The sequence below is a fragment of the Oncorhynchus tshawytscha genome, linkage group LG04 (genome assembly GCF_018296145.1).
Source record: "Oncorhynchus tshawytscha isolate Ot180627B linkage group LG04, Otsh_v2.0, whole genome shotgun sequence".
NCBI lineage: Eukaryota > Metazoa > Chordata > Actinopteri > Salmoniformes > Salmonidae > Oncorhynchus > Oncorhynchus tshawytscha.
In genome coordinates, this window is record NC_056432.1 from 44,970,864 (window position 1) to 44,983,977 (window position 13,114).

A 13,114-nucleotide genomic window follows, 5' to 3' on the forward strand; every position below is an offset into this window, starting at 1 on the left:
GATTGCATCCTGCAAGGGGTGGCTGCAGCATGGCCTTGTCTTGGCTGTTCAGAGGTGCCAGCTTGGCCCTCAGTGGTCTGAACAGAAGTGGACACCAGGGAAACTCTGTGTAAGGAGTTGTGCCTAATGGAGGCCATGTCCACAGACACGTCATCCAACATTTTAACACAATTAGAGAGTTCTGTCTGCAAGTGGTCTACAGTGTCAACCATGGGAGAAAAAACAGAATTAACGTCCTTGAGGACCTCAGTGTGGTGATGTTGCAGGCGCCATTGGAGAGTGGCAGTGAGTTGGTTTCGTTGGTAGTCAAACTGCCTGTCCATGGCACCAGTAATTTCCCGTCTTCCACTCTCACTGAGCTCTGTCAGCGTGTGGGTTAGAGTGCTCAGTGAGTTTCTGAATTCCATGGCACTCTGTTGTTGCTCTTCCCTCAGACATTTGAAATTATGGTGGATAAGAGTTTGGAGATGTTGTTGAGTCCGACGAATATCAAGGATGTCACCTTTAAGTTGTAGGACTACAACCTCTGGAGATAAACCAGACAATGGAGGAAGGTTGGGTGTCAGAGGGAGGGCTAGCTCAGTACTTCCACACAGATCCATGTCAATAAGTGAGTAACTGGTTAGACCTCCTGTGGGCTGTGGTCCAGACCGAGCATTCAGATTCCCAGGGCTCTGGCCCAAATCAACTCCATTAACTTTAAGATTTGCATTGTCAGCTTGATGGTCAGAATGGCCCTGTGTATTCCCATTGACAGGTATGACATGGATGAGCACATTATCTTGGGGTGAATCCATTGTTTTAATTCCACACAAAAGATTTGCTTTGGTTAGTTCTCAATGTTGAGCTGTCCCATCTGGAGTGCCATTTTTTATGTAACGGTTTTGACTTGAGGTTATTATTTATAGGGGTGCCAGGTAGGTTGTGCCTACCAGAGAAAACATTGGTTTCTCCTTTTAGTTTGGGTGGGAATGAGTCCCATCTGGTCCGTCAAGTCTACACCAATACAAAGGACTTATGTAAAAGTCAGGATGGAAATAAACTTTTCATAAACCCTTAAAACATTGGAAAGAACTTCAAAAACAACTATATTCTTTTGCGTGGGTTGTATTAGCAACAACAATGATTACACACATATAATAATATCACAATGAGTTCTGGTTCCTCCAGAAATGTCCTGTACCTCGGGCCTAAAAAGAGTCCAGCTCGGTAAAGGAGTTCAGTGAACTCAAGTGACTTTTGTCACGCAATGTTTGTCCGTTCATTCCGAGTAGCGTAAACCCAGTATTAAACATACAATCAATATAACAATTATTTTCCCACAGAACTTTAAAGCGTATCAACTCTTACTAAGTCCTCAACTACAACTAACTACATAAATCACAGTATACATCAAAACAAATGAAATACCGTATACAAAAAGGTGGTAGTCAGTCGGTCAGTCAGACAATCCAATCCGCCAATAGATCTCCAGCGAGAAAGGCCACGAAGAACGGAGAGGTGTAGTCCACGGACGCAAAGAGTGGATCCGATCCTGGGTAAACTCTATTAGGCTACAAAACAAACGGAATAGAGAAGCTACGGAACTGAGGGTTGAACACGTCCTCATTCACGTCTCCATCACAACCCCACTTTTGCGCAGCTGATGCTGGCTATTTAATTGGGAATTAAAGGGAAAGCGCCCTATTGGAAGGAGCTGCACTGAGACAGTTCAGAAGAATTCAGGGCCGTCACAAGATGCATGACAACACCTTTTCCCCCTCAGGAAACTGAAAAGATTTGGCATGGGTCCCCAGATCCTCAAAAAGTTATACGGCTGCACCATCGAGAGCATCCTGACCTGTTGAATCACCACCTGGTTATGGCAACTGCTCGGCATCCGACCATAAGGCGCTACAGAGGGTAGTGAGTACGACCCAGTACATCACTGGGGCCAAGCTTTCTGACATCCAGGACCTATATACTAGGCGGTGTCAGAGGAAGACCCAAAAAATAGTTTAATCCTATTGAAAATCCCCTGTCTTAGGTCAGTTAGGATCACCCCTTTTTGAAGAATGTGAAATGTCAGAATAATAGTAGAGAGAATTATTTATTATTACTATAGTTTGTTAGCAAGCAATTTATGGAGCAGTTGAAAAACTAGATTTAATGACTCCTACCTAAGTGTATGTAAACTTCCGACTTCAACTGTATATATTCACAGTGCATTCGGAAAGTGTTAAGACTCCTTGACTTTTTTCATATTGTTACATTATAGCCGTATCCTAAAATGGTAACAAACAAAAAAATCCATACACAATACCCCATAATGACAAAGTGAAAACAGGTTTTGACATGTTTTCTAATTTAGTAACATCTTTAAACAAAAATACCTTACTTATGAAATTGAGCTCAGGTGCATCCTGTCTCCATTGATCATCCTTGAGATGTTTCTACAACTTGATTGGAGTCCACCTGTGGTAAATTAAATTGATTGGAACCGATTTGGAAAGGCACACACCTGTCTATATAAGGTCCCACCATTGACAGTGTATGTCAGAGTAAAAACCAAGTCATGAGGTCAAAGGAATTGTCCGTAGAGCTCAGAGACAGGACTGTGTCGGGGTACAGATCTGGGAAAGGGTACCAAAACATTTCTGCATTATTGAAGGTCACCAAGAACACAGTGGCCTCCATCATTCTTAAATGGAAGAAGTTTGGAACCACCAAGATTCTTCCTAGAGCTGGCCACCCGGCCAAACTGAGCAATTGGGGGAGAAGGGCCTTGGTCAGGGATGTGACCAAGAACCCGGTGGTCACTCTGACAGAGCTTCAGAGTTCCTCTGTGGAGATGGGAGAACCTTCCAGAAGGGCAACCATCTTTGCCGTACCCCATCAATCAGGCCTTTATGGTAGAGTGGCCAGACTGATGCCACACCTCAGTAAAACGCATTTGACAGCCCACTTAGAGTTTACCAAAAGGCACAAAGGACTCACGCCTTGAGATACAAGATTCTCTGGTCTGATAAAATCAAGATTGAACTCTTTGACCTGAATGCCAAGCGTCACTTCTGGAGGAAACCTGGCACCATCCCTATGGTGAAGCGTGATGGTGGCAGCGTCATGCTGTGGGGATGTTTTTCATTGGCAGGGACTGGGAGACTAGTCAGGATCAAGGGAAAGATGAACGGAGCAAAGGACAGAGAGATCCTTGATGAAAACCTGCTCCAGAGCAATCAGGACTTCAGACCGGGAGCGAAGGTTCACCTTCCAACAGGACAACAACCCTAAACACACAGTCAAGACAACGCAGGAGTAGCTTCAGGACAAGTCTCTGAATGTCCTTGAGTGGCCGAGCCAGAGTCTGGACTTGAACCCGATCAAACATCTCTGGAGAGACCTGAAAATAGATGTGCAGCGACGCTCCCCATCCAACCTGACAGAACTTGAGAGGATCTGCAGAGAAGAATGTGAGAAATTCCCAACATACAGGTGTGCCAAGCTTGTAGCGTCATATCCAAGAAGACTCCAGGCTGTAATCGCTGCCAAAGGTACAAAGTACAAGTACAGGGTCTGAATTCTTACGTAAATGTTATGTTATATTTTTGTAGAAATGTCTAAAAATCAGTTTTGACCTGGAAATCACAGTCACAAGGCATGAATTAACAGGATTTAGAGAGCAAACATCACAATTACACAACACATAGGTGGGGGAGGGGGGGGTTGACTTCCCCAGTGATTTTACCCATGCACCACTACTGCTTTGTAGTTGGCACTCTGCATTCGGGCAGGTTGCGTTATCCAGGCATCCACCAAACCCAGATTCATCGGTCGGACTGCCAGATGCATGATTCATCACTCCAGAGAACGTGTTTCCACTGCTCCAGAGTCCAATGGTGGCGAGCTTTACACCACTCCAACCAACGCTTGGCAATGTGCATGGTGATCTTAGGCTTATATGTGGCTGCTCTGCCATGGAAACCCAGTTCGTGAAGCTCCTGACTAACAGTTTTTGTGCTGATGTTGCTTCCAGAGGCAGTTTGGAACGTGGTAGTGAGTGTTGTAACCGAGGACAAATGATTTTTACTCGCTTCAGCAGTCCCATTCTGTGAGGTTGTGAGGCATACCATTTCGAGATTGAGCCGTTGTTGCTCCTAGACGTTACCACTTTACAATAACAGCACTTACAGTTGACCGGGGCAGCTCTAGCAGCGCAGAACTGTGATCATTGTTGGAAAGGTGACAGTGCCACGTTGAAATTCATGGATCTATTCTGTAAGGCCATTCTACTGCCAATGTCTGATAAAACAACATGCCATCCCCACTTCGTGTCACTTTCTACATACCGAGCCCACTGCCATTGAGGCTGCTAATGCTGTCTCTGGCCCATACTCCAGCACAGTAGCTGGCGGTAATGCACCCCCCCCACCCAGCACTGCTTTCCCACAGTTCTGTTACGGCAAGGGGAGTAGCTAGCTAAGGCACCGGTACCCTACAGTGTCCTTCACCTGTGCCCACTGCCATTGAGGTTGCTAACGCTGTCTCTGGCACACACTCCAGCACAATAGGTGGTGCTAATGCACCAACATTGGATGCCAACCACTGAAAAACCCCACTGTAGAAGGAGGCTGCCAGCTAGCTAGGTGACACCTATACCTCAGTGCAGTGTTGCCAACTTAGCAACTTTGTCCCTATATTTAGTGAGTATTCAGACCCCTCTAGCGACAAAAAAAAAATTAAAAACCGACTAGCGACAAATCTAGTGACTTTTTCTAGTGTTTTCGGAGACTTTTGGAGACTGACGTGAAAGCATGTATCATTCTTACTCTTCTCAACGAGCAGCGGGTGCTGCATTGGGCCCCACCCCTGTCCCAAAGCACTCACAGGCGGCCCAGTCCTTGCGCAGCAGTCCCTCCCAGCTGCAGTCAGAGCAGGAGGTGTTCACCCCTCTGCGCCCAAACTGCAAATTAATCACGCATGCGGGAAACCGCCACTGGCTGATCCCGCCCTGGTTTACATTAACATTTTTTTTTTAACCTGAATTAGGGCCAGACTAGTTACCATAATTTTCTCACATTGCCATTGACAGTTTTTTCTATTCTCTCTTTTTGGTCCATTTAGATTGTTAATGTAGATTGCATACCAAAAAATGTATTGGTTAAAAATGTTCATGTTTTACCGTGACTTGTTGTAGGCTCCTACATGGATTTGTAGTTATAAACATATTTGGGGTGTTTTTTACTCACTTTTTTTATCTCTCCCACTGTGTTATTCCTCTCTCCTTCAGCGACCATCACAATTACATGTATATGGCCAATTATGCAAATCAGGTGATGACATCATTCAGAGACTTTTAGGACAGCCAATAGCTACTTTCCTTACTGAGGAGTTGGCAACACTGCCTCAGTGGGGGGACACCAATACACACCGCACTGATCGATGAGGCAGGGTTACTTAAGTTAATTGACTGGCTGATAGACAACTACTACTGAGAATAATTATAGGCGTTCCTGACAATGACCAATAATTGTTGGAAATAGGACCTCCCTCCCTCTCTGGGATTTTTTCCCCAAAAAATAATAATACAATCTGGTCATAAAAAAAACATACATTATAAGAACAAAGTGCCATTATCCCTAGCCTATCAGCAAGAGTGGCGTCATAAATCTAATAATCTAGAATGGCAAATTTGGGTCAAGCAGTGCGCTGTTGAAGTGCAGTGAAGTGAGAGAGATTGATAGCACTTGTGATTGGCCAAAGGTTCTAACTGTAGAGCTAACCGTAATGTGATTGGCACAAAGGCAATCCATATGACAGTCCGGTCTCTGTCTTAGTAGTGGGGAGATGGATGTTGAAGTCTCAATGAGCAAGGCAGAGCCCAAAGGACTGATATGGACAGTGGTGATGCAGAGATGGCAGCAGAAGTGGAACAGAGACACTAAGCCAGGACAGGCATCCATTCCGGAATGGATGGGTAGGGGAGGATGGCAGGAAGAGACAGAAGAGAGGAGGCCATCTTTACAAGACTACGTGTGGGACACAGCCGGTTGAATACGACATTAAATATGATAGGAAAGCGTCCAACAGGAATGTATGATTTCTGGCAGGAAACAGAGAAAGTGGAGCATGTACTGATACAGTGTGGATATGAGCGGGAAAGAGAGAATGAGATCCAGTATAAGGGAGAAGGGGATATAGAAATTGAGTTTAAAGAGCATACTGAGTAGAACATCATTAGATACAGTCCCAAATATATATTTTTTAAGAGAAACAGGGCTGGCAGGTAGGATTTAGTTCCTCCCTCTCTGGCCCACACTCCAGTACAGTAGGTGGCGGTAATGCACCATAACATTGAATGCCAACCTCAGATAAACTCCACTGAAGAAAAAGTCAGGCCTCTGTCTGCCACCTTGTGTTGTTTTTGTGCAACCAAATCCAGTGTGCAGCCCCCTGGAATCAGTCCTTGCATTTCCTCTTTCAGGAAAAGAACTGCTTTGAAATGGTATGGGGGTAACTTACTCCTCCCATAATCCTTTTAGAGTATACCAACACCCTCTATCCATCATTGACCATGTCACATCTCTGGTCCTGTCCATCTGTCCTCCATGTCTACACAGGTATGTCTGGTCTATGCGCAGTCAGGCTGCCTCTTCTGCACCGAGCCGGTCCTCACCAACCTCAAGACAACCCTGGAAAGATCAAGATCCAAGTCTTTCGACAGACATACGGACTGGGAACTCCCGTAGCTGGGACCTGCTATCATCCAGAATAGGATGACTATGTCCCTAAACTCCATGAACAACTGGCTGGAAAAATAAACAGTCTTGTGAGATGCATGAGTATCCTGAAATTGGCTGCAATATAAATTGACTTGTGAGTATCGTGGGATTCACATTATGTAGCTAAACTACAGAAACCCCAACAATTAAGCCTTGTTTGTTTGTGCCACTGGCTTACTTTACCATTGTGTACGGTGAGCAATGACCTATATTTTCTCATTATGACACATTGAAAATTCATCTCACTATCCCCATGATCAGTCACAATAAAACAACTCAATCTAGAGTTGTGTTCTAGTCTCTGTAATCATTCTCATTTACTAGTGTGTTTACAGTTTGAATTAGTTACTCCCTATAGAATCGGTATTCCTTTTTGTAGACACTGGCAATGGTGCTGCAGATAATTCATATGAGAACGTGTCGAAGTGCCCCTGAAAATTAAACCTGAGCCTGCACAAGCCATGGAACAATTCCAAAAATAGAAAATGCATTCAGTAGTGGACCTTGAATGTGGCCAAGCTGACCTGTATCTGTAAAAGGACAATCAATCAATGTCAGCTGACAGTATATGTGAAAAAAATACATATTTACTGCCTTGCACTTTGAGCATTGAGGTGCTGTTTATCGATTTAACATATACTCTACTGTAACCAGTCGGATCTAATAAATGATCATCTATTAAATACCCATAGTAATAAACCACATGGGAGCATAGATTGCAGTGTGAGGAGTCTCTCTACCATGTGCGGATAAGGAAAATATTAAAATAAAATAAACATCCAATGAGGTCAAACCTTTGTGTGATGAGCACTTTATTTACAAATATAATTAAAAGCTTGGATGACAGACTCATGCTCTCTCTTAATCCTGAAAAACGAAATTAAAGTGCATGCAATAATAAAGCATTTATTTTACTCATCTGGTTTATAAGAAAATACACAGCTTGTAGAGTGTGGAGGTTACAGCAAAAATAAGGATTCATTTCAGTTGGAAATGTCAGAGCAAGAAACCCATTGCCCGATTGATTCGACTTTCAAATACTGAACGAAGAGGAAGGAGAAAAATGTCATTATTATTATTTTAAATCGATTTGAGTAACAGTTAAAATAGTACAATACGAAAATAAGTAAAAGCTCTCCAAAAAAAAATCCTTCTATACACAAAATACATGTCCCTCCCCAAGCCCCGACAAAGCCCTTTGTGCTACCTGGGAGTAGGGATTCACATGTGTCTGTGTCTGGAATGACACCCTATTCCCTACATAGCGCACTATTTTATATACTATATAGTGCACTAACCAGAGCCCCAAAAGTACTGCACGACATAGGGAATATTGTGTCATGACTCAATCATGTGGTATTCACATTTACCTGCCAGTGCAGAGAATCAGTATGATACAGTGGTATCAGGGTGCATTGCAAGTCTCCCTCTTCAGTGTCTCATGTCAAAGTCAATAATCAAATTATCTCCAAAGGAGGACTCACATTTATTTACTGTACCATTACGTAGACTATGACTTTAAACAATGTTCTCAACCTATCAAATTGCTTTAAATTTTCCATAAAAATTACCTGATGAATATAAAAAGCAAAAAGAGTTGAAGGAACTGGAAGCAGGGACAAGAAGACAATAAGGCTGCAGAAGGAGGACCAGTTTGTTTTTAGTTTTTCGGCTTTAGGATTTTGCACAGCTTGAACAAATTATTAACCTCTAATGCATGATCATTGAGCAACACAATACTATTCACTCCTATTGTCCTCTTATTCTCTTCCTCTGGTTTCCACTTTCAGTTACACTAAAAGTGTCATCATTGCACAAGAAACAGGAACACTGTGACAATGTAATGTTATTCTTTAAAACAAAGACAACCTCGGAAGTTATCCAGCATTTTTTTGTCATCTTGTGACGGACACCACGAGAGAGGGGGGCCCGTTGGCTATAGACCAGCGCAGGCACTGGGCTGGTTTGTATGTGGCTGGTGTGTGTGTGTGTACACACATTCATGTGTGTAGCTGTGTGTGTGTGGGAATCAGTAGCTAAAGGCCCGGTCCAACCAAAACCAGACCAGGTCACATCAGGTCACAAGGCTGAGGAGGAACAGGAGGGTCGTCACACCAGACGACGAAGACGAGGTCACCAGGGCTGACCTAGTCATCTGTAGTCATCCTTGGGGGGGTCCAGGGCCCCCAGATTACCAAAGCCCAGTCGGAGGCTCTCCATGTCGAACGTGTCGATCTCTCTCTCCTGGCGATCCAGCAGGTGCTTGATCCTCTCTGTACGCTCCTTCTGAAGGGAAGCCAGCTCCTCTTCAATCTACAAAACCACAACTTAGTTAATTAAACTAGTGGAAGCAAGAGCATTTGGAACCAGTAAGGTATGAGTATTGCAGAGTTCGACCTGTGCAAGGGCCACTGTAGTGTGTGTGCAGGCCTTTTCAGTTTTTTGCTTAGCTTAGATTTTTGGGTCAGCGTTGATTTGAAATTCAGCATAATTCTGTAACCACTCCGTCAACTAACTACAGACAGAAATATGCCTGCACTAGCCATGAGTAGAGCCAGACACAATTTACTGTCAATCAATCCATTACAGCCGTTGTCTGCATCTTAAATCAATAAATATTTTCTGTTCATCTTTCATTTTCAGCATTTGGTACATATTGATTCCATTCCATAAAGCCTCTAGATACAGATTACATCTGGCCCCTGAGACACGCTATCTAGACAGTGGATCGAAATCAGCAGTGAGCACTTCTCTGGAAGCATATAAGTCTGGGGTGTGTTCATTAGGAACCAAATGGAAAAAGACAAACTGAAACAGGGAGGGACCACCTGAACTGGTCCAATAAGAAATGCACATTTTTGTTTTCCGTTGCATAACAATTTAAAACATCTTCAGTTGCGTGTCCTGATGAATACAACCCTGATATAGGGTTAACAATGACGTCACCTGATCCAGAAAGCCTGCAGGGCAACAGATAGTCACCAGATGGCGGCACACCACCACTGGTTGCATAATACTGTAATGATACTACTGTAGGCTACTGCCTGGGCAACAGAAACTGGATCAGGGCTGCATGTTCCTTTGTTATCAAGGAGCGATATAGCGATGACATCATTGCCTTGGAAAAACATATTTTTCAAGAATAAAAAATAAAAATCTATTCTGACTGATAAAGTGGCCTACAGTGATTTGAATGTATGCAATGCCAGGCCATCAGCATCCACTGTTCAGATGTAAATTGTCAACAGCGGTGTACAGAAGAAGTATTGAGTGGGGAGAAGAGGTGAAAGAGAAGGTGTTGTGACACCAGACTGAAGAACACAGAAAGGAGTGCATGACTCAATGATTCAATTAATACAATAGTAAGTAAAGTCTTATTGTTATGGAGGACCATATTACATCATCTAATATCATAAATCAATTATTCATTTTTAACACACTGGGTAGGATTCAAATATAGAGTATGTCGTAAGAATAATACAACACTAACATGATAGGATTTTGCAACCAAAACTGAGTGCATGACACATTTTCTGGGCCTCAGTTACAAATTAGTAGAGTGAAATGTGTGTCAAATGAATGTGAAGTCTGTCTCTGTGGGTGCATGTTGATTCTGCTTCCAGCACATTGTGCTCTGCAAAGGCTCTGCCTGCATGAGTGTGAGTATGTGTGTGTATATCTGTGTGTCTGCATTCTGCGCATCTGTCTGGGTATCTGTGCCTGTTTTTGCTCCTCCTTACCCCTCAACCTTTTGTTCTAGGTGGGCTCTGTGTGTGTGTGTATGCGTGTGTCCCCGTCCGTATAGGTCTGTCTCTCTCTCCACATCAGTCTGTCACTCCCCCCTCGACACCTCTACCTTTTGTTCGAGGTGGGCTCTGCGCAGCGAAACCTTCTGCTCCAGCTTCTGCTGCTCTCTGTCGTGCTGGGCCTCGGTCTGCATCTTGATCTTACTCTGGTAGGCATTCAGCAGCTCCATCTCCTGCTGCAGCTGCTGCCTCAGAGCCTGGCACTCGGCTTCCTGGGCCTCGTCCAGACGCAGCTGACGGGGAGAAATAAAGAGAAGAACCCAACAGAGGAAAGGGGGAATAAAGAGAGAGTGAGAGAAAAGGAAACACAGGGGGAGGGGAGGGGGAGGAAAGAGGGTGGGAGAGAGAATAGAATAAGAGTGGTGAAAGAGATGAAGGGAGAGGGGCAGTGAAGAGAAGAGAAAAGAGAGGAAGAAGTGAGGAGAAAAGGAAATAGAAGAAGAGACCGGACGAGTGATGGGAATAAGAGAAGCAAAGAGGGTTACAAACGCCTACAACGACCTAAATCTCCTATGTCTTGGGGCCTAAGATTATTTCATTCCCATATGGAACTATTCTTAATGTCAGATATTAATTAATAAGATCTGTGACATTTATATGAATTAGTTCTTTGAGATTGTCAAAGGAAATGATCAAATATGAACTTTCTTAGTTACAAAAAAAACATAGTTAGTAATCCCAACTCGGTCATCAAAACACCCGTTCTCCATTTTGTGCCGACTCACCGCCTGCGATGCCATCATCTCGTTGATGCTCTGTTCGTACTGCTCAGCCAGGATGGCCAGTTTCCTGGTCTGCTCCTCCTTCAGGGCCTTGAGCACCGTCTTATGCTCGCTCTTGGGCGTAACCTCCATCTGGTGGTGTCTCAGGGCCTTGTACTGCTTGGTCTGGACCTTACACGTGTCCTGGAACTGCTTCTTAATCTGCAGCTCCATGGCCTGGTGGAGATGGAGATTTGAACAGGTGAGGTGAATGAGGAGAGTGTTAAACACAAGCACACACACAGATGGATTTGAGGCATCCTGTTGACCCAATACATTCCGTTTCTACTGTGTGTTCTTTGCCTGTCGTAATATGGTTCAACTTCTGATGAATGCAATGGTTTGTTACATTTAAGTCTTTTGTATCCAACAGTTAGGATTTCCCCTTTTCCAGGACTGAGTGCACTGGCTGCACACCCCTAACCCTCACCTTGAGGTTAATGGTCTGCTATTTCACTGTGTCTTGCTCTATATAATCTGCTACCTGGTTAGATCAGAGCCTGATCCTGGAGAACACCTAATGTAGCTACCAATGTAGCCATCACATTCCCAGGGTTGCATTTGCAATCTGTTCCTGGCCTCACCCGCACCTTGAGGTTCTTGGGCTGCTGCCGTAGCTCCAGGACGTGTTTGCGGTGGAGCTCTCTCTCGCGGCGGTTGTTGTACTCTATCTGGTTCTCCAGTTCTGTCTGGTGCTGAAGGCGGATCAGGTCCATGCGGAGCTTCTGAAGGGTCTTCAGCTGACGATACTCCAGCTCCTGGGTCGATTCATCGTGTCTGATCAGCATGGCATGCTCCATCTCCTTCTGGGTCTTCTTCTTGTTCAGCTCCTGATCAGTGGGAGAGAGAGGGGGAGGGAGCGAGAGATATTGAGAGATAGGGAGGGATAAATGGAGAGAGAAAGTGGGAAGGGGAGGAGAGGAGAGGGAGGAAGAGATGGGAATTATAATGGTCATCCATGACACAAACTTTGCTTTTGTATGAGAAAGGACTGGAGCATCAGTGTCACGTGGTGTTGCCCTTATGGACATTGCAGACACAAGACTACACTTCAATTCTTTGTGCATTTGTTTTCTGCTTTTTCAAGGTTCCTATTGTTCTACTATGCTATGACAATGTCACTAGGTAAATAACATCTCAAGCACAACAGTGCCACCATACAATTGGCAATAACACACAGACACTATATCCAAATACTCCTAAAAATCTCCCTTATTTCTATCCTTCAAGCATATGAGAGGAGCAGTTTCAGGGCTGGCTGGGTTTTGGTAGCCTGGTCCCAGGGCTGTTTGTGCTGAGTGGACAAGACAGTACAAGCAGATCTTGGACCAGGCTAGCTTTAGGGTATCATCCAATGTGTCCCTAGGTTCCGGGTGGATGCCCATATAAGGTCTCAGACCTCCTAATATTGTCCTACTCCCCCTCTCCTGATTTACAGAGCAGATTAGGAGATTACTGCATTGTTGCCTTGCTTATACTTTCTAATCTGCTTTCCACGAGATGCAAAACCCATTCTCTGTGTTTTTCACAAAACAATTGGAATACTGGTATTGGTCAAAGACGTCTACGATTTGGCAACAACATTGCTTTTCATGTTACAACATTGACCATGTGAATGTTATCGATAATCAGTTGGAGTTGGACATGTGACATTCATATCCCTATTGGATTAAATAGTGTTCACTGCACATCACTACAGACTGAACTTGAACTAAAACGTGTGTACATCCAAAAACAACACACATCCCACTGATTCTCCACACATCATCCACTCCTCCTCGCCTCTCGT

General features: G+C 44.2%; 1 protein-coding gene across 3 annotated transcripts in view; it reads right to left on the reverse strand.

Annotated features, from left to right (window-relative positions):
* Positions 1-7,552: 7,552 nt before the first annotated feature.
* Positions 7,553-13,114, reverse strand: part of taok3a (TAO kinase 3a) — a 105,296-nt gene continuing 99,734 nt past the window's right edge. For all 3 annotated transcript variants that reach the window (XM_024418227.2, XM_024418228.2, XM_024418229.2), the window contains 4 exons: positions 11,916-12,155; positions 11,290-11,502; positions 10,615-10,797; positions 7,553-9,071 (listed from right to left, as the gene is read on the reverse strand). In XM_024418227.2, coding sequence (XP_024273995.1) covers positions 8,910-9,071; positions 10,615-10,797; positions 11,290-11,502; positions 11,916-12,155 — 798 coding nt within the window. In that variant the 3' untranslated portion in view covers positions 7,553-8,909. The remainder of the gene's footprint in view (positions 9,072-10,614; positions 10,798-11,289; positions 11,503-11,915; positions 12,156-13,114) is intronic.